We start from the raw sequence: 22,018 nt of genomic DNA on the forward strand, positions 1-22,018 counted from the left end.
ATGTCTGACGAAAAGTGGCGACCTGCCAAAACACGCACTGTATGTTGCGAGCCAAGACGAAGCCACTTTGAGTCGTTTATTAAAGCAAAAAGGAACACGTTCAGTCTTGACTGTAAGTGACAAGTGACAAACACTGATATTCCTCACTCTTCCTCCTCCTCATCACAAGAATAGAAAACCCCCTCGTCCGATATAAAAAGAACTTGGGTTTTCTTTTACACCTGGAACTGGAAACAATCTGCTTCAATGTCACTACGTGTGCATGCTGATTGACTGCGCGGCTCGGCCACGCCCACAAGAACGCCTTTAAATAGACTCGTAAACTTCCATCAACGTGAGAAATTTTACCATGTCTTTAAAAGCTTAAGCTTGTTTGTTTCATGTTAACGTTCACATCACACTCTATAGGTCAACTTTTTTTTTTGTCTGTACACGCTTAATGTACATCACACACATTCGTCTGACACGCGTACAACACGTAAGAAGGCATCAAATAAATAAGAAATAAATTACAAGTTTCAAAAAAGAGCAGGTTAAAAAATTCGGTCGGCTTCCCAAACCTTTGAATCTTCATGGTAACATTTTTGTATGATTAATTTGCTTTGAATACAATGGCACCTTGAGATAACGACGTGGGCAAATCAGCTCTATTGCACTTTCCGAAAAACAAAATAGGAGTTTGATTGCAGCTTCTAGTTAATGTGCAATGTGGCCACTGGAGGGTAATATAATACTGTTATGCAGACACAATCAAAGAAGACTCTTACTACTACAAGTGTCTTATAGTAAGTTGGAGCAATACTTTGTTGCAGAGGATAAACAATTTCTACTTAAGTATTATATTTTCAGCAGCCCGTCTTAAAATATTTCCAATTGTCTGTTAGCATTAAGCTAAAGTCAAGTTACAGCCGTTTTCAATACATGTAATTATTGTCTGCTTGTGTGAACTGTGTTGATGTCGAGGTCCTCAGATTTCAACTTTCTGCTTGCAAGAAAAAGCCGAAAATTGTTGGGTCTCTTGTATCTCAAGGCACCAATGTAATTTCAAATGAATTTTCTGGGATTGATCCCACCGTGAATTATTACGCTGTCGTCGGGCGCTGACAATCGCTTTTGACACAAATAGAGCAGAAGTGGTGTCGGATGTGAAACTTCACAATCTTCGTACCCGTAAAAGTGTCGGCACTTGTGGTGCTGCGCGAAAGGGGCTTGGACGTTGCAGCGTTGTCTTTTTTCCTTTTTTTTTTTTTTTTTTTTTTAGAAGCACATTAGTGTCATGGTGTGAAATAAGTAAACCAAAAGACACATTCACAAATCAGTGGCGAGTCGCAACGGCATCAATGAGGGTATCCTGGTCTTGCAACTGTGAAGGCATATGAAAAGATCTTTCAGGATTTGCTCCATAATCTTCATACCCAGCTTGAGGTCCATGTACTAGTCGGGTATGTGCTTTGTCCTCACTCGTAAGATGGTTAAGTTGACGCTAAAGTTTCTTCATTTCTCGTGCCTCAGTTGGCATACTGATACTAAGATCGTAAGATGGCTCCATCCTTGATATCTAGTTTGGTGTCCATGTGGTAATGCTCTCTTGGTCCAGCAGAATAAGAGCATTCGGAGCACTAGTAGAACGACTGTGACTTGTGTTGTTTTTTACAGTTATTTATTTTTAAACGCTACAGCTGTACTACTAGTGCACTGAATTGTCTTCCTAGTGAGGACAAAGTATATAAAGGACGTGGAGAAATTGCTGGAGGGGCTTTCCATAAAGGCACACGGAGTACCGCAGGGGTGTGGGTCATGCCACCTTCTTTTTTTCTTTTAGGGTGTGTGTGTGTATGTGTGTGGGGGGGTTATAGGATGGTGTCCATGAAGCTGGTGTCCAGCGTGTGGATGAGGAGCCTGATGAAGGACATTTCCTTGCGCGTGTTCTCGAAGATGACGCGCGGGTCGTCCGACTGGCAGCGCAAGCAGTTGGGCGCCATCACCATGGCCAGGTTGTTCACGTCCATCTTGGTCACCGACACATTGGACGGCTGTGCGAACACCTGTGTTGCCATGAATTACTCAATTCAATTCTTCATAAACTTTCAGCATATATATTTTGCACTTTCTAATTCAATAACAACTTAATTATAGTAAATTTATAGAAATAACTGATATTGTATGGATTATTTTCTTTGACAAAAACATTTTAACTTTTTTAATTTCATTAAATACTGTCACAATTCAATTCTTTACAAAAACAAATTTTCATGTCTGCTTAATTATTTGACTATTCCGATGTACAATTTCCTGTCCTTGCGCTGGTGCTGTGTTCGTACCTGCAGGAAGCGAATGAGGTAGCATAGCACCAGTTTGTTGATGTGCGGCAGTCCCAGCACTACTTGGACAGCGGCCTCTGCGTTGTCGTAGTTCTTGACGCACTCGTCGTAGAACTCGTGTGGGATGAGTGGCTCCTCTAGCTCGCGGTACCAAAACTTCAGAAGTGACGCTGTGGATGTGCATGCATGGCATGCAATTAAATAAAAAGTAATATCGGTAAAAATAAACCAAAAACATTTTCTTGCTATGAATCCTTTATGCTGGAGGGGGCGGATGTGAGTGCTGACCTGGAATGTGAGGGTCCTCCAGTCCCGTTGGGATCTTCCACTGGTCCACTTGCAGCTTGAGAGCGTTCACCTCATCAATGTCTCCTGGAACCCTGGACACACAAGCAAAACTTGACTTTTTGGATGGAGCTATATGACTATTTTATGATTATTTCTTATTTTGCAATAAAAAGGCTTGGCGGTACAATGTAGCTTGTCTGATTCAAATTGTTGGTTCACCTTCAAATTTATTGAGATAGAAACGGGGTTCCTGACCTGAAGATGCCCTCCGTCTGGTCCCCGTTGAGGCCCAAGACCTCCTCAGACAGGCGGGTCTGAACCCAGGGCAGCTGGTGGTCCGGGTAGCGCTCCCTCTGCAGGGCCATGACCTCCTCCAGGGAAGAGCCAAACATGGATGGGCTGAAGATGGCATTGCGGGCATGCTGGATCTCTTCCAGACAGGGCTTCTGAAGACCCTGAGAACGAACGTGGACACACGTGACTGGACTAGATTGGATTGAACTGGACGGGGTCTCGACGGTACCTTCTTGGCTCCGGTCAGTGCCGCCTTGGTTAGCTTCCTGTAGCAATGTTTAGCATAGCTGCTAATAGCCACTCCTGAAGAAAACAACACACAGGACTTATTTAATAACTTTGCTAAATTCTTATTTACACAGCTGTTTGTAATATTTTGACCATCATATAGAAAAATAAGGTTGTCAAAAAATCACGGCTAAATAAGACTAGACTTAAGTGTGTACAAACCCTTGGTATCGTTGAGAGGGTCCATGTGTCTGCAGATGTAGCCCTCAAGGTAGTTGTGGAAGCGCGGCGTGGGCGGGAAGAAGGCCAGGCAGATGGCCATTAGCTCCCAGCCACGCTCCAGACTGTCATAGCGGAAGTTCTCTGTGGTCTGCCGGCACAGCTGGATGTAGAGCTCGTCGCGGAGTCCCTGGTTACTCCACCCGCGGACTACCACCTGGAGGGGAAAAAAATAAAAGTCCACTAAGACAATCCGTTGTATTTTCTGTGGTTGCCAACCACGCCTGAAGAGGGCACTGCTGTGTACTAAAAGTCCTCAGACCTCCAGGGCTACGTTGAGGGGGTCGACTTTGGTGCGGCGATCCCCCATGTAGGTCTGGATGAGCTTGAAGATGTCCACCGCTTCCTTCTTGACGCTGCGGTCCGAAGTGACGATCATGGGCTTCTTGATGGGCTCGCTGCTCCACGCCAGCATGTTGGCGATGGACACCTTCCTCCTGAACAGACCCTGACAATTCATCGCATGACTGGATTACTATGACGTTAAGAGCGGTAAGTGAGCATTAAAGCTAGCGTCTGTGCACCTGCGTGTGTTTGTTGAAGTGCTTGGACGCCCAGTTCTCGATGTCGGTCTCGGAGGACGGTTTTCTCAGGGTGAATTCTGGGAAGACGCCACAGCTGGCGCTCGGCATCATGTTCCTGGCATTGCGGCTGGCCTCAAACTGGGCGCAGGCTCCCAGGTCCTCCGACTGAGACGAGAAGAAGGGCAAAAAGTTAAGTGACTGGCGGAAATTTTCCAGCGGGTATCTGGGAGGCCGCTAAACAATTACAAATACTATTTACTTTTGCCAAGTCCCATGAGGGAAGGAGTACCTGTGATGGATGGAGATAAGTCTCGGGTGAGGCCAGGCTGGTTTGCATGGAGAGACTTTTCTCCAGCAGGGCCTGAGGGAATCCGAGACGCTCGAAGGTGCTTCTCTTCCAGAGGTGTCCATCGCTTTGCGCCAGGGCTTCGTCCTCGCTAAAAGCCCTCACCACCGGCCCCGGCAGCGGGGGTGGCACGGCTCCGTCACTCTCGTAGCCATCCTTGGAGCTCTGGGCGCCGCCCTGGCCTGAGTCCCAGCTGCTGCGCTGCTTCATCACCTGCTGCGCCTCCCACGCCAAGCGGGCCTGCGCCAGCATGGCCTCCGATGCCGTGCCCCCAAAGTCCCCATCAGGGGCGCCACAGCGAGCCAACTCCTGGGGGAGCGACGGCTTCCGGCTTTTGCGCTTGCGGTTTCCGCCAGGGGAGAAGGCTCCGGCGGAGGACGTGGACAAAGAGTGAGTTTGGCTGGACGACCAGGATACGGAATCCTCGTAGAGTAGCCTCTGGCCTCCCTCGCCGCCCTCACCGCTGTAGTCCAGCAGCAGGCGGGGGTCTCGGATCAGCGACTGACTGTGCTGCAGGGTGTAGGAGCCCCCGTAGGAGCCGCCGTAGCCTCCCGTGGTGCCGTAACGCAGCAGGCGGTCGGCCGTCTTGAAGCGAGGGCTAGAGGACGACTGCTCCACATACACCAGCTGCTTGACATATTCCTTCCCCACGGGACTGTACTCCAGACTTTGCGTCTTGTCTGGACATTTCTGCCGGGTCAGAACCAGCTGGCCATAAGGGGACTGCTTGGGAGAGTGGTAGAGGGGCACCGAGGTCTTGCGGGCGGGCGACTTCCCGGCACCGTAGAAGGACGATTCGGACAGGTGGATGTCGGAGGGCGGCTCCTCATAGATGGGCGGCGGTTGGTACTCGGAGGGCGGCTCCTCGTAGAGCGGCGGCTCGTAGGCGTAGCGCGGCGACGACGGCTGCGACTCGGCCGAGGAGCGTCGTTGGGTGCCGCCCAGCTCGGCGCGCTTCAGAAAGGGAGAATGCCGGCGCTCGGGGTACGGGACCGGGGAGGTGTCGGGTTCCGAGGGCGCTGGGTTGCCGCCCCCGGAGGAACGCCGGCTTCGCGCTGCCGTGCCCCCGCCCGGCGTGGGCGGGTCGCACGGCGAGTAACCGTTCCCCTGGTGGGACAGGAAGCTGGGCTCGCGGTCCGTCACCTTGATCAGCATGCGCTCCTTGGTACCTGTGTTCCATCTGAACGGGGACGTGCTGAGGCCGGGAGAGGGGACGACAGGATATGAGGAGGAGGAAAGGAGAAAAGAATCAATGAGAAAATACAAAAGGGATTAGACACATTCAGGGGAGAGCGGGAGACTTCAAGTCAATCAATAAAAGAATGAAAAGCTGCGAGTGTTTAATTAGCCAAAGTTCATAGAGTTCATGTTGAAACTTTAATCAGGCAAGCGTTTCACTGGCACCCAGCAAGCCAGCCAGCGAGCCAGCTCCTCACTTGGCATCGGTCTCGTTTATCCAACACCGCTGACAACCACAGGAGGACCCTAGTGTGAAATTGATTGGTCACCTGGCACTTTGGCACCTCTGAAGCGAGCGGGCGCCGAATGCTCGCTGAATGGCGTGAGCGTGAGAATGTGACAACAAACAAGAGAAGCCTTCAAAGGCGCTTGGGATCTTTTGAAGGCCCAGCACAACATTTTCAGAGCCTCGGCAGGCCTTTTGGGAAGCAGACTTTCCGCTTATAAACTCAAAATTTTCCAAGCGGCCGAGATGAGCCTGAGATGTTGCGTGACGGTTGGCCCCCGCCCTCACTCACCGCTCTGCTTCGTCCTTCCCGACCTGTTTGTCAGTCCCTTCCTGATCCAGGGAGGACGAGGTGCTCCCTTCCCGGCTGACCCCGCTGTTGCGTCCCGGACTGTTGTCGGCCGACGCCCCTTCGGCGACCCCGGCGGCGGCGTGGCGGGGGCTGGCGGCGTCGGTGTGCTGCTTGAGCGTCTGCAGTTTAGCCAGCGGGATGATGTCGCAACCTTGCGGGCGGTGCCAGACGGTGCGCTGCGTGGAAGCATTGTAGTAGTAGAAGCGCGAGGTGTTGGGGTCAAACAGCTCCCACCACTGGTTGTCGCCTGTGCGCTTGATGCGCACACCCGGCGGCGGGTCCCACACGCACTCGCCCGTCAGTAGGTTGGCGTACATGCGCTCACGCGTGCGCGGCTCGATGATCTCCACCCACTCCAACCTTGCGGCACACAAACGGGTAGTCTCAGTCAGCTCAACTCCGTTAGCATGTGGCTATGCTACTCTCAGCCATTAAGATTAAATGTTTAAGAGAGGAAGACAAAGAAATCTTGTAAACACATGAAATTGGTAAATTAAAACAAAAAAGTGCGTCTTTGTAAACAGCCATTGTCACAGTCCCGCCGTGTCAAATGGAGCAGAAGGGGGCCGTTAAGTAGAACTCCGTTGGGGCGACGGGAGGATTAATTGGCCGTAATTGCTTCACGCCTTTGCAGTCCAAGTGACCCACTTTCAGCCCACGGCGTGGGATGAAATATTCACCAACGACAAACTGACGATTGACACGGTAACCCCTTTCACGCAGTCTGCTCCAGCTGACGTTTATCTACCGCCGTGCCGTGTCTATTTTTCCCCAGGTTGCTATTCTGTGCAAAATGAACGGACATTGAAGAAGATTTTTCAGGTCATATTAGTAGAAGCACGGAGGTAAGATGACGTGTGGAATGGCAGGACGGGGTTATCAAGTGAAAGCTGGCGTCTGTCAGGCTAACGCACGTCGACAAGGACAATCGGAGCGACTACAAAGGTTGGCCAAGGGCTACGAGGCGTCAGCCATCTTGCTGCCCGGCGCTAGTGACATCATACAACCGCCACACGCTAAAGTAGCTCATGTTCAAGAATTTATGCCTAAACGACTAAATGTTAAAAGGGCTTATACGACTCGAGAAAATCGTATTTTGCTGTTGGGCAAAAAGCTCGTTTTCTCTGTTTTGGTCAGTACAAGTCAAGCTTGTGAAATCGGACAATAAGCTATTTTTTCTTTTTTTCTGAGCCGTTTTTGTGAAGTGAGAGCTGCCGAGCGTATCCAAAGAGGCTTGAAGTGTGTTTACCAAGAGAGCCGCCATCTTCTCGTGGCCCCTGGCCAGCCGCTTTATGTCCCTGAATGTAACATTTGTCTTGCTTACTTTGCATTCCTGTCTGTGTGTGTGTGTGTGTGTGTGTGTGTGTGCGCGCGCGCCTTTCAGTCTTTCTTTCGTGGCTTTCAAGTGCTCGCCGCTCGGTTTTGCTCAGGTAAGCAAATTCACCAGATTGTAATCGCAGATTAAATACAGAAGATGTTGCAAATTAGACAGAAAACTTCATCCTCTACAGATTTTTTTCCCGCCAAAAGTTCCGGTGTTATCAGTGACGAAGCAAAATGGCAGCATTTGTGTGTAACTAAATTAGAAAAATGTGACAAATGTTTATTACATATTTTTCAAACAAACTTGTCATCAACTTAAAAAAATCATACCATATAACATTTCAATTCAGTTTCACAGAGTCCCAATTTCCGCGACATAGTTTTAAGAAGTTATGAAACAAATGGTTGAAGCAAAACGCTTTTAGACACTGTCTGATGTGATAGTGGATTCACGCATGGGAGGAAGGGAGGGAGGAAGGAAGGAAGGAAGGAAGGAAGGAAGGAAGGAAGGAAGGAAGGAAGGAAGGAAGGAAGGAAGGAAGGAAGGAAGGAAGGAAGGAAGGAAGGAAGGAAGGAAGGAAGGAAGGAAGGAAGGAAGGAAGGAAGGAAGGAAGGAGAATGTTGTGAGTTATTCTGAGGAGAGGCGCTGGGCTCCTCCCCCGCCATCTGGCGGGTGGCGGCATTCCACTCATTCTGTCGCAGCCGCTCAAAGCTGAGCACAGCATCTCCTCTCCGTGGATTCCTGCGTCATTCCCGGTGAGCCTACTGAGCTCATCTGGAATCTTGCCAACACTAAAGCGGCCTCCGGGAAAGCTGGGAGCTGAAAACTTGGGAGGTGCCAGTCGGCCCCCTGCCGCGCCACGCCGCAAAACAGGCCGCAAAGGCTTTTGTACCCCCACATCTTTTACTAAAGAGTTGTAAAACACGTTTTCTTAAAGTCTCTGATTAACGCACAACACGTGACTGCTCTATTGAACTGAGCTTTTTTGTTGGATTTTCTTGGTGACGGAAGATGGATGCCTGGACGTGTAAAATGCCGGGGGAATCCATCTTATTATTATTTTACAATATTCTGTGTTCACTCCCACAATAGTGCAAACGCCCCCGAACTCCACCCAGGCGCAGTTAGACAAAAACAGGGCCCTTAAAGTGCAGTTTTCTTCTCTCGTATCAGAGTAATACACTTGTATCCATCAAGCAGATGTCATGTGACATGCACGCACACGCAGCGCGACTAATAAACTATGTGCGGCTAATTAAACATTGATTGCCGCTCTGTCCATTTGCGAGCCGGCTCATGTTAAATGCAGGAGCTGCTCTTTCCCAACACTCGAACCGCACTGGCTCGCCGCCGTCCCGCTACGCCTGCGTGTGAGTCAGCATCAGCTGATTTCACAGCATTTGATGAGTGCGTACACTCTCCCTCATTAACAGCGAGCGAGCCCGCACAGATGTCCTCCGCGACGGCAGCAAGCGGACACCTCGCGTGTGCACATGTTAGCTCGTCTGTTAGCTCACCAGCTTTCAACTCTCCCCCCTCAAATTGCCACCATGATGAGCACAGATTGTGACAGGCCGTTATTACAACTGTTTGTACGCTCGTAGCGAACATGCGGCAAGGCTTCACGCTGAATGCTGCAGGTGCTGCTATTTTGATTAGCAACGGAACAAAACTGGTTTAATTGTTTTAATGCCTTGCTAGGTGCTGCTGTTTTGATTAGCAATAAGAATATGAGCACGAACACGCGCGCGCATACGCACACACCTAATAGTGGAAAGGATTCACGGTCCTTCAGAGCCTTTCAGAATGATGAAAGAATGAATTTGTCATCCATTCTTTGATTTCGCCCCATCAATTTTATGCCGAGGATGCTCCACATCCACTGATGATTTTCCGTGTCAGTGAGCAGGCTGCATCCAATCACTGCTTGACTAACAGGGGTGAGGATTGCAGGGCCAATACCAATCAAGAGATACGGCAAGTGACACACTCCGGCCCCAGCTCCCTCCGTCATTTTCTGGTTACTATCAATCAGTCCATCAGGTAACCCCTCCCCCCACTCCTTCCCATCCTGACAGCCAGTGCTCCCCCTGTCCATGATTCTGAGCTTTGAGAACAGCCGCAAACTGGATTCCCCAAGATGCAACCTTAATGCCATAGTTTTAGCATTAGCATTCTTGCTAGTCCTCGCATAATTTATCCAAGAATCGAATTACCGAGTCCCAAAAAGCTTTGCTGGGCTGGACGGGCTCATGTCACCTACGCGCCGGCAGTCAAAAGTCGAGGCGAGCTCTGTGCCACACCAGCGAGTGGCAACGAGCCTCTCACCGAGGGAAGACAAGGAAAGACGGAGAAACTATGCTAATTGCTAAGCTAACCTTAAACAAAACACATGCACACACACGTGCCACAGTGGATGCTGCGCATCAGTTGAGTGCGGGGGAGACGGTTTCCTAGCAACGGTGGCCTCATCCATGGCGTGACCCTCTGTCGCTGCACATGTGCCACGTCTGCAAAGGTAGCGTGACACCAACCCACTCGTTCCCCATCCCCCTCATCCCACCCCGCTGCCTAAATCCCATGATTGTGGCATCAGACGCAACGTTCAGGCAGCGCCTAACATCAACATGACGAGACTGACTTCAAATTGTGACCAATGCTCAAAAGCATAACTTGAAAAACCTAACCTTTTCCTTGTCACCTTAAACAACGCTTTAAACCCTAATTTACTACCTTAACTCGAAAGCTCAACCCTGAATTTTAACCTTTACTCAATCTTGAAAGCGTGATTTGAAATCTTAATCTTGGTTTATAAACAACGTTTGAAACCCAAAGGCGATCTTAAAACCTTAATCCTGGCTTTAGAGCTTAATTCGACACCCTAACTTGAGTTCAAAAGCCTGACTTGAAATCCAAACTAAAAACCACCAAGACTGGTTAATTTGAAAAAAATCACCAAAGTGCTATCTTGTTTTGTTACTTCCACTTTCTACAGTACACCCCACCATACTCCCAGATGGCCATCAAGGGCATCAAGAGACATATTGTGCTCGGCCAGAGTCTTTTACAGCTCTATTACACACGCACGCACACGTGTGCACACACACAGAGACACACACACGGATTGTGGGGGTTGAGTGGCTTTGAATAGCAAGCGGAACACTTGAGTGGGCTTGTTTGACCACTCTGACCCTTCAGCCTACACCCTACGGACCAATCACAGCCATTATCACACACGCACGCGCACACAAAATGAGCAGCTCTGCTTCCTTACTGCTTCAAGCGTCCGCACTTAGACTGCAGCATAACCAAATCTTTCACGTGTGCTGAACGTCCTATTTCCATCCATTCTTCCATCACACCTGATATTTACATTACAGTGGTGGCGCATTCACGAGGACGTGTCAACTCCTCTGTGAGCTCATCAGTGCAGCACTAATTGCCGGAGTTCTATGTAAAGAATATGCCAGTGTTGAGGGTTGTTGCATCACAACATCCATGTTAATTGGTCTTAAACTAGCAGTCCATTCTTAACACGGTTGTGGATTGTTTAAAATATACAAATTGTAGCCGTTTTTGTTTTAGTGTTTAGATTTTTCTTACTGGTTAGTTACTGGTGTGAGATGGTGGCAAAAAACATTTGCCTCATAAAAGTCCACTAGCTTAATGCTAACACGCAATGCAAAGGTTCACAGACAAATGAACAAAAGTGCCTGTATGTTTGGTACTGTTGTTGTTTGTCACAAAATTGGATTCAATTGTCATTTCATTCCTTGCTTGGCATCAATTAGCAATGTTTGCCAGGTTGACAAATTAAAATTTTAACATCCAAAAGGCACTTTTGGATGTGACGACGGCAGCTTGATGAAATATGCGCTTCTTCCCCCACTGAGTTGTGTGTGTGTGTGTGTGTGTGTGTGTGTGTGTGTGTGTGTGTGTGTGTGTGTGTGTGTGTGTGTGTGTGTGTGTGTGTGCCCAAATCAAAGTGTTCCACTGCAGCCTCTTGTGTTGATCTACTACCGCTACCACTCATCACAATAACAACAACAATGGCTGCGGGGATTCATTTCCACAACCTCTCCCTCTCTCTGACTGGCCCACAGACACACGCAAGCGACTGTTAATTAAAAGTGCCTCCTCGTTAACATTCCCTCACCTTGTCACATCAGTACACGTACGCACATTGAAAATACGTTCACTCACATTCACACAAATGTCAACACACACATCACAGCAACATGCATCACATCAAAACACTTGTGAAAACACCATACACAGGAAGCACAATCACACACACACACACACACACACACACACACACACACACACACACACACACACACACACACACACACACACACACTGAGCAGCAGCATTTCAACAAATACAATAAGACGTAATCCTATTAGAGTTGGAAAGTGCCCCCGCCCCCAACGCACTCAGGTTGCTGACACTCACACACACACACTCTACCCACTAAAATACGCACACCCGCTGCTAGCTAGCTACTAGTAAAGATTAGCACACAGCACTTCAACAAGCCAATATAGACCAGAAACCATCAAGTTGAACAGGAGGATAGCCATTTTGGTTTAAAGCGGCCGTCTCGAGCAAATTTCAGGAGTTGAACTTTGACAAACGTCATGCAACTGTTTATCATTTACATTACTGTGAGGCGCTTCTAGTAATATTTTGTGATAATAGCTCATTATGTCTGTCACCTTCACACACATACATGACATGCATACACAACAAAATTTGCATTTTGGTTCAGAGCAGCCAGGCTCAATGTGAGTGTGCACGTCTGTCGTGATTTAAATGAGGTTACACGATCCGTGTAACACACAAATGCAACAACATCAATTATTAAGCAGGGCTAACCATGCTGGCCTAGCTGTGTGCCAGCTGTGCCAGAAACAAGCTAAGTTAGCCTCATGCTCTACTCTGTCATCTTCACTATCCACAGAACAAAGGAGTGCGCTCACTTTTTGGCATTAGGTCAGACCGCATTCAAATTTGGCTTGTTTTAAATGTTCCACCGGATTCACGGCTGAACATCAAGTTAGGAACACACCTCAGAGCACTTTTCCCAACAGCTAATGTGAGCTCTCCGATACGCCATATAGTGGGAGGGACTGGGTTCATCGTCCAGTTGTCAATTTCTCAAAGAGAAGTATGTTTTTATTTTTTGCTTTGCTTAGCAGGGACTTTTGGGTGGGAAACACTGAAGACCCTGTACTGGTCACCAGCCAATTGCAGGACACCAGAAGACGAACAATCAACTGGTCGACAGCCAAGTTCATGAACCACGAATGGACTGGTCGACTGTACAGTAAGGCACATATAGACCAGCAACTGATTGTCAGTGACAAAGCAAAGATTGCAGTCAATCTTCACACAGCACGGCCTGTTACTAGATTTGAGCCCTGAACCTCCGAACTGAGAGGTAGGCAAGCAACAGCCGCCATGCTGCCTTCCTTACTGAATGGGAGTAGGCAACGTGTGCCTGAAAGGCGTCGCAATGGAAGAAGAAGAGCACCGCACTTCCTGCAGTCTCCCTTCATCCATCATCCGGATGAGGGTGAGGCCACTGAAACTTTACGTTATGTTTTCAACAGCTACATTTGCAATAGTTAGATAATAGAATGCAAAAGTTGACTGGGAAAAGTTGCATTTTGGCAGAAAATGCAAGACTTTGCCCAACCCCCTAAAATCTTATATCTGTCGAGGAAAGTGGCCAAGTTGATCATTTCGCCATAAATACACACTATTTACTGTCAGAAAGGCAACATTAAACTGACTCCGTCCATCCTCGGTGAGGATAAGGATAAGGATGCTGAAGCCGCCTCCTCCTCCTCCTTCTCATCCCGCACTGATGCTCCGTTAGCATCCTCCGTTAGCATTAGCGACATTCCGCTGAGGTGAGGACGATTCGCTCCGACAGGTGCATACAAGCAGGGGCCGGCAGCCGCCTGCCAGCAGCCTCCTCCCGGGCGCCAGCTACTCTGCCAATCGAAGCTAAACGAGGGTTGGCGAGCACCCGACACCGAGCCTGGCGCACCTGCCATCAGCTCCTCGGCGAGAACGTTGATAAATGGTGGCCCGGACGCGGCGACCGGCCGCCCGTCCGTCTGTCCTCCAGAGGCAATATCACTCTTCATCCCATCGACGAAACAACGATAACACGCGTCGCTAAGACTCACCTCTCGGCCATTTTCTCCGGCGGTTTTTAAAATCCGTTTTGAGTAAATCCCACAGAGGTTCGCTCCATGTTGGCCAAAACCGCAACCGCCGCAGTCCAACCAGTCCAACTCGGGCCAGACCAGAGTCAAAGTAGCGGTGAGCACCAAGGGCATATCCTGTTATGGCTTTCACAATAAAATAAATTATGCTTTCTGAAGTGTGCACCTTTTTGCAATCCTTAGCGTTTTCGAGTCTCAATAGTATATTTCACAAACACTGAGTCACGTCACAATTACCCTTTAAAACATATGTCCCATGTCAAAATTAGTCTTGATCTTTAAATCTAAAACGAATCACTTCCTTTTGTATGATGGTTACTCTCGTTATCTTGGCACATTGGGTCGAATGCGCACTTGGTGGTGAGGCGTTCAATCGAAGAACAGTGCGAGATGCCAGCTACCGTGCAACCGAATGTTTGGGTGCCCCGTGAAAGCACACCAATCTCAGCATGCTATTTATGAGGCACCCTGGAAACGACAACCAGACGGACAGACGTCTCGTAGTTCACCTGAGGGCCATGTGGAATCAACATTGCATTGTTTCCACATTACATGAACCATTATTGAATTTTCCCACGAAAGAGTCGGATTTTAAAACAGAATGACTAAATAGGTATAAAATTAAAACCTGATTTCAGAATTCAGCAGTGATTGCATCTGTATGTCTATTTTGGGAATCTCACCTACATTTGACATAATTTGAATGGGTAAACGATTCACAAACAAGTCAAAAGAAGAAATCAATTTTATTTTTAAAAACGTTACAATTATTTTCCATTTCCAATTTCGCGGACCACCTGCAATACCGTCACGGACCTCTAGAGGGCCGCGGACCACCAGTTGACAATTCCTGATCTAGTCTGTTACACGCGTGATTGCATCTACTAAGGATGAAAAGTATGTCATTCGGATGTGGTTGGTGTTGGTTCTTCTACCCTCAAATTTAACAACGGTCAAAATTCTTCATACTAAATCAGGGAAGGGAAGGCGACTATCGGCTTCCGTAAGAGCTGTGTAAAAGCATATACGGCAATGGCATTGGGACTAAACCTGTGTAGCAATATTTAACCTTAATTGAATATAATAATCAATATCAGTACAACACAAAAAAAAGCCGACATGGAATATTTAGTTGTCACAATGGCTCGGATTGTTTAATTCTCCGTATTATAGGTGAATGGTGATCAATTTTAGGAGTGAGTTTAGAAGGCTTTAGGCTTCCGTAAGCGGCACTTCCGGATCGAGCTGGCACGTGTGGTAAACAAGCATGGACGCCTTGGAGGACTGGAACGACGTGACCGAAAGTCCGAGTTTGAAGAACCTGACGGACGGAAGCTTCAGTGTACTTAAAGAGAGACAATGTGACGCCGTACAGGATTTGGTCAAAGCGCATATTGACTCTTTTGATCAGGCCATCGGACAAGGACTCAACTCCGTTGTGCAGGTCTTACACGCAACCTAACTAACCCCGTATAAACACGACATGAGTGTTACCAAACACGTGTTCTTTTCAGTTTCTAATACGTGTGTGTATATATGTATATCTTTTTTTCTAATCTAATCTTGAGTTTCAAATGAGAATATCCTCCGCTGTAAATGTGCGGGGTATGACGTCAATGCTGTGTGAAGCTGCCAATGTGCGTAATGCAGCGACCGTGGGCGTGTTATCAGGCCATCCCGCCGTTGGAGTTCATGGTGAAGGGAGAGCGCATCAGTTTGGCGTTCATAGAGGCGATCGTCCACCCGCCGACCGTGTCCAAAGGCAGCGTGTGCCGCGAGATGAGAGTCTTCCCGTCGGAGTGCCGCGGCAGGAGGTGCTCGTACAAGGGCAAGATAGTGGTGAGTGACGTCAACGTCGTTGACATAATTGATAATCCAAGTTTGGGGGGGGGTTAGTGACCGATTTCATCATCGGGTGACTCTACTGTGTTTACATGCTTCCAGGCAGATGTGAGCTGGAGTGTAGATGGGGTCCCCAAAGGGATCATCAAGCAGGGGCTCGGGCAAATTCCCATTATGGTCAAGTCCAAGCTGTGCAACCTGCACGGGATGACGCCGCAGCAGTTGGTGCAACACCACGAGGAGTCTGAGGTAGGGCTTGCAGTGCAGCTTGGCCTTTCCAATTGGGGTGTCAAACTAGGTTTACGATTTCAAGCCTGGGTTAGACTTTGAAAGTGCTGTAAGGTTTTGAATAATTCCACACTGTCTTCGGGATGTTAAGGAAATGGGCGGCTACTTCATTGTGAACGGCATCGAGAAGGTGATTCGCATGCTGATCATGCCTCGGAGGAACTACCCCATTGCTGTGTCACGAGCCAAGTGGAAGAGCAGAGGCCATGGATACACACAGTATGGTGAGAACCCAACTCTCCCACCCGCAATCCATTCACAACTCAACCCGTCCAACATCAACAAACGGGCCGGCGCAAGACTGCATTTAAATTCCAGCTTGTCAGAAAACCTCCCAGTCCAAAGTTTAAACATGACTTGGTCAACTTTCTTTGCAACAGTTCAGGTCAACAAGATCCACGAAGAACAAGCAGCCAAGGCGTTTCCACAAATATAAAAGATTTGCTTGACTTACTTTTAGATGACTTGAGTCTTGCTGCCACTTTCTTCCCAAGATCTGTGTAGGTAATGTGTGTGAAACAGTTTGTAAATCTCAAATATGTGCTCATGGTGAAAGTAAAATGATGTTATAAATCCAACAAACTACAGCCTGCAAGCACGTTTGACAAAGTTTTCCCCCTTCAAACTTTTTCTCCAATACAGCGCACCTGTTCCAATCAGCTCTGGTTGTTCTTGAGCCTGCGTGTCACACTTAAATGCTTGCTGGCTTGCAAATTTCACACCCTCAACTTTTCAGGTTTGTCCATGCGCTGCATGAAGGAGAATCACACAGCCATCAACATGCACCTTCACTACTTAGAGAACGGAACCATCATGCTCAACTTCATCCACCAGAAAGAACTCTTCTTCCTACCCATTGGCTTTATGCTTAAGGTACGCTTGACTTACAAACTAAGGCGTCAAGGATTTTACAATTTAAAGCCAGCAGTTTTATTAGACTATCTAGATTGGGTTTCAAGCCAGGGTTGGGGTTTTTGCAGGGGCTCAAGTCAGGGTTTTGATTCCATTTCCTTTGCCACGCAGGCGCTGGTGGACCTGAGCGACCTGGAGATTTTCTCAGAGCTGATCAAAGGCATGGAAGAGAACTCGCTGTACCGCAGCGCCGCCTGCGAGATGCTGCGCTTGGTGTCGAATCAGGGCTGCACGTCACGCTCCAAGGTCCTGGACTACCTGGGCGGACGCTTCCGCGTGAAACTCAACCTGCCCGAGTGGTACACCGACCGGCAGTGCGCCGACTTCCTGCTGGAGTACGCCCGATGGCCTGCATGCATATCACCACGGCAACACCGAAGCAGCCACTCATAATACCTTTGTGCACCCACAGCGAGTGCATCTGCATCCACTTGCGGACAGGCATGGAGAAGTTCCGGCTGCTGTGCCTGATGTGTCGCAAGCTTTTCAGCTTCGCCAAGCAGGAGAGCCTGGAGGAGAACCCAGACGGCATCGCCTGCCAGGAGGTCCTCACGCCGGGACAGCTCTACCTCATGTTCCTCAAGGTCAGCAATAAATCAATATTACAATCAATTACATAGGAGATGAAATTATTTTTCCAAATCATTGTTTCTTATATTTTATACACAGCAACAAATTTCTTACCATGGTTTAATTTTATTCTTATTTTAAGTCTAATGAATTTGAATGAAATAAACTGAACTGGCCCTGAGCCCAAACAAGCAGCATACCTCAAGTGAGCATGCTTGACGTCCTATGGGGCAGGAGAAGATGTGGATGTGGCTGCTGTCGGTCAAGGCGGCGGTGGAGAAGCGAGGAAGTCACCTGAAGGGTGGCTGGACGGCGGAAAACCTCATCAAGATGTTCAATCTTGGAACCGACCTCAGCAAACCCTTTGAGTACTTGTTGGCTACCGGCAACCTCAGCTCCAAGACGGGTCAGCGCCGCCTAGACTTCTGAAACAGAAATTAGGGTTTTGAACGAGGGTTAAGGTTTCAAGCATGCAAATTGTCTCACCCCCTTCGCTGTTAGGTCTGGGCATGTTGCAGAACACGGGCTTGTGCGTGGTAGCCGACAAGCTCAACTTCATCCGCTACCTGTCGCACTTCCGCTGCGTGCACCGCGGCGCTGCCTTCACCAAGATGCGCACCACGTCTGTGCGCAAGTTGCTGCCCGAGTCCTGGGGCTTCCTGTGCCCTGTGCACACGCCCGACGGCGAGCCCTGCGGCCTCATGAATCACATGACGGCCAGCTGCCAGGTGGTGACGGCATCCTCGTCCACCGTGGGGCTGCCGGCCATACTCTGCTCGCTGGGTGTGACCCCCGTCGATGCCACCCCCACCAGCCCCTTCGCCGACTGCTACCCGGTCCTGCTGGACGGCGCCGTGGTGGGTTGGGTGGAGGAACGCCTGGTCCCCGGTGTGGTGGACTCACTGCGCAGGTTCAAGGTACGCAAAGCTTAATTTCCCTGGCCTAATTTACTAGAAACTTCAGGGGCAGAGCTAGATTTTTTTTTTCAGTGGGGTGGCCACTGACACTGTAGTAAGTGTGACGTTCCTTCAGGTTCTGCAGGAGAAAAAAGTTCCTCCCTGGACTGAAATCCTTCTGGTGCCCAAGACAGGCAAAGCCAGCTTGTACCCGGGCCTGTTTCTGTTCACCACGCCGTGCCGCATGATGCGCCCTGTGCGCAACCTGGCGGTCGGCAAGCAGGAGCTCATTGGAACCTTCGAGCAGGTAACATAGCAAGCACAAGAAAAAGCCGCGCGAAAGCGCCACTTGCTGACACTCTCGTCTTGTCGGCAGCTTTATGTCAACGTGGCCGTGAAGGAGGCAGAGGTGGAGGCGGGTGTCAGCAGCCACCAGGAGCTCTTCCCACACAGCATGCTCAGCGTGGTGGCAAGCTTCATACCCTACTCGGACCACAACCAGAGTCCCAGGAACATGTACCAGTGCCAGATGGGTGAGTGCCGGGATCAGGCGGGCTTCGCACGCGGGTGTTTCCCACTTGTGATGGTGTGAGTGCGTGGCGGTCTCCAGGTAAGCAGACGATGGGCTTTCCCCTTCACGCCTTCCTGGAGCGTTCGGACAACAAGCTGTACCGGCTGCAGACGCCGCAGAGCGCACTGGTACGTCCTTCCATGTACGACCACTACCAGCTGGACAACTACCCCAGTGGCACCAACGCCGTGGTGGCTGTCATCTCCTACAGCGGCTACGACATGGAGGACGCCATGGTCAGTAGCACCTACCTAGCACGCACGCACGCGCACACACGCACACAAAAATTCATTAGGGTGGGGGTTAGCAAAACTCCAGAAGAATTTGTCCTGATAAAAACAGAGAAATCCATGTAAATGTTTGTAGATGCCATAATGGTAGCAAAGCACGGTTTTGTCTAAATGAAGCTCCTCAAATCACATCCGTGGTAGTAGTAAGATGATAGAAAAATAGCTATTTGACAATAATCCCCTCCCAATTAAAAACCTTCATTTTGTTAATGATGTCCCCTGCTGGCCAGATTGTGAACAAGTCATCATGGGAGCGCGGCTTTGCCCACGGCTGCATCTACAAGACGGAACTGGTGGACTTGGCCCAAAAGGCACGGGGCCACGACGGTGTGGTGTTTGGGGCCAAGCCTGGAGACCCCAAGGTCAATAATCAGCTCGACGCTGATGGACTTCCGCCGGTGGGCGCCATGCTGCGCTACGGCGACCCCTTCTACAGCTACATCAACATGAACACCGGCCAGTCCTTTGTCACTTTCTACAAGTATGTTCTCTTGCTTCCTTCTCTAACTCATTTGAAATCCTGTTGTTGCCTTATGTGGTCCTAATGCGCTCTTCCCGCAGGAGCCAGGAGGCGTGCGTGGTGGACAACATCAAGATCTGCGGCAACGACGTTGGCACGGGCTTGTTCAAGCGCGTGTGCATCACCATGCGGGTACCACGCAATCCCACCATCGGCGACAAGTTCGCCAGCCGTCACGGCCAGAAGGGCATTCTGAGCCGGCTGTGGCCTGCCGAGGACATGCCCTTCAGTGAGAGCGGCCTCAGCCCTGACATCTTGTTCAACCCGCACGGATTCCCCTCGCGCATGACCATCGGCATGCTGATAGAGAGCATGGCGGGCAAGTCGGCTGCCCTGCATGGCCTGAGCCACGACGCCACGCCCTTCACCTTCTCTGAAGACAACTCTGCCCTCGACTACTTCGGGGAGATGCTGCGGGCAGGCGGCTACAACTATTATGGCACCGAGCGCCTCTACAGTGGCACCAGCGGCCTGGAGCTGGAGGCCGACATTTTCATCGGCGTGGTTTACTACCAGAGGCTCAGGCACATGGTGTCCGACAAGTTCCAGGTAGGGAGGCAAAACACAATTCCGACAACCTATTAATCAGCACATCATTAACTTATTTTTACTGCTTTCCAATACTGAACCTTAAAAAATGTTTCTTTACCGTGACGTATGATGTGGCAGGTACGTACGACAGGGGCGCGTGACAAGGTCACCAACCAGCCGGTGGGCGGTAGGAACGTGCAAGGCGGCATCCGCTTCGGCGAGATGGAGCGTGACGCACTGCTATCGCACGGCTCATCCTTCCTGCTGCAGGACCGTCTCTTCAACTGCTCCGACCGTTCGGTGGCGCAGGTGTGCGTGGACTGCGGGAGTTTGCTGTCGCCGCTGCTAGAGAAGCCCCCGCCCTCCTGGTCATCCACGCGCCACCGTCGCACGGTCTGCACGCTCTGTGGCAAGAGTGACTCGGTGGACTCGGTCTCCGTGCCATACGTTTTCCGCTACTTTGTGGCCGAGCTGGCCGCCATGAACATCAAAGTCAAGCTGGACATCAAGTGAGCGAGGTCAGGGCCATGCCAGGGGTTTGCAGGCCCTGTAGTACTCTTCTTTGAGTAGAATAACATTTTGGGCAAACTTGAGCTACTTTGGGACTGAAGAAGCCAAAGGACATACAGACTTCTGAAATAATACATTTGCTTATATTTACCTTGAATTATGTGTTATCCATACCAGTGGTCCCCAACCTTTTTTGCGCCACGGACCGGTTACATGTCAGACAATATTTTCACGGACCGGTCTTTATATAAATACGATGAAATAAAATGATAAGACTGGCATAAAAACAAATACAAAGTATCTGCTCCGTGGCTTTGTTTTGGTCGCTGTAACCGCAGAAAATCCTGCTTTACAAAAATAGGATGTTGGAAAGGGAAGCAGGGTTTTCAGTGCTTTTGTGGCGATCTCGGGATATTCTGCCTTGATTTTAATCCAGCTTTCTTCTTCTTGGAAGTTGTAGCCTCTTCTGTCTCCACATTGGGCCTTTTCCTCTTTAGAAGACAGTAACAGTCATAATGGCCCTCCATGACAAAAAATTCATTTGACACCCCTGATCAATGTGAAGACACTGATGACTTCTCTCAATTTTCAATAATATCCTAACATGGTCAGACAGTTGGCACTATGGGGAATTCCTGTTTAGTTTTTCCAAATGTTTACTGGGTTCTTTTTGATTAAAAAGCAAACTGGTTGAAATATTTTAAGTCTTCAGATAGTAGCCTCACCTCAAACACCCCCGCATCTCCCACATACCTAAAGGGAAATGTGCTTTCGGCAGTTTGCAAACATATTTTTAAGGTTGTGTTAAACTTATAATCATATTAATATAATATCTGGTATTGGAGTGCTTGTGTGGATTGGTGGGGGCCGAGGAATGTGCAGGCAAACTGCATGAACTTGTTTTCTTCGAAGTGTTGTGGAATAGGCCCGGATAGGGAGTACCGGAGGAGACCATCTCAAGGTCGGTGAGGAACGAGAACGACAGCACGTCTATGAGACCGGCCTTCGAGGGGAAAACCCAACCACCTGACCTCAGCGATAGCGCCGACGCGGGGAGGAGATGGCCGTCGACCAATCATCTCACAATATTTTGCATGCTTTAATATTCATATTGTGTTTCTTTAAAACTGGGCAACCCGGAAGAATGGGTCGTCTTTTGGTGGTCACAAAAACGCACGTGTTTTAGTGTGAGGGACCCGGGACCCAGGCCTGTATTAGTGCGCTTTGTCAGGAATAAATAATTTGTAAATTTGGTCTAATTGATCTACTGGTCTTCTCTTTGACAGAACGAACTCGCAAAATTGTTAGGTGCGCCAGTGTGTGGATTAGGACATAGCAATTTATGTGTTAAGTGTTGATCGCAATTTGGAGTCAGATCAATAACTAGAATCCGTAACCTAACATACCCAACACCCACTGTTGAAA

General features: G+C 49.2%; 2 protein-coding genes across 2 annotated transcripts; one reads left to right on the forward strand and one right to left on the reverse strand.

Moving 5' to 3' along the window:
- Positions 1–61: 61 nt before the first annotated feature.
- On the reverse strand, positions 62–13,763 carry arhgap39 (Rho GTPase activating protein 39). The gene is made up of 11 exons (XM_088394038.1): positions 13,625–13,763; positions 6,038–6,457; positions 4,224–5,475; positions 3,935–4,099; positions 3,673–3,858; positions 3,354–3,567; positions 3,133–3,206; positions 2,865–3,064; positions 2,610–2,701; positions 2,322–2,491; positions 62–2,045 (listed from the first exon to the last, which is right to left on the reverse strand). Exons 1-11 carry the CDS (start codon positions 13,633–13,635, stop codon positions 1,851–1,853), a joined length of 2,979 nt encoding a protein of 992 aa, XP_088250164.1. The 5' UTR covers positions 13,636–13,763; the 3' UTR covers positions 62–1,850.
- Positions 13,764–14,872: 1,109 nt separating this feature from the next.
- Positions 14,873–21,847, forward strand: polr1b (RNA polymerase I subunit B). The gene is made up of 15 exons (XM_088394953.1): positions 14,873–15,107; positions 15,335–15,502; positions 15,608–15,754; positions 15,885–16,017; positions 16,530–16,666; positions 16,817–17,040; positions 17,118–17,289; positions 17,510–17,681; positions 17,777–18,192; positions 18,308–18,478; positions 18,548–18,704; positions 18,782–18,978; positions 19,263–19,513; positions 19,594–20,101; positions 20,222–21,847. Exons 1-15 carry the CDS (start codon positions 14,931–14,933, stop codon positions 20,594–20,596), a joined length of 3,405 nt encoding a protein of 1,134 aa, XP_088251079.1. The 5' UTR covers positions 14,873–14,930; the 3' UTR covers positions 20,597–21,847.
- The last annotated feature ends 171 nt before the right edge of the window (positions 21,848–22,018 follow it).

Source organism: Syngnathus floridae, chromosome 13 (genome assembly GCF_059516105.1).
Source record: "Syngnathus floridae isolate MCC-2025c chromosome 13, RoL_Sflo_1.0, whole genome shotgun sequence".
Lineage (NCBI taxonomy): Eukaryota > Metazoa > Chordata > Actinopteri > Syngnathiformes > Syngnathidae > Syngnathus > Syngnathus floridae.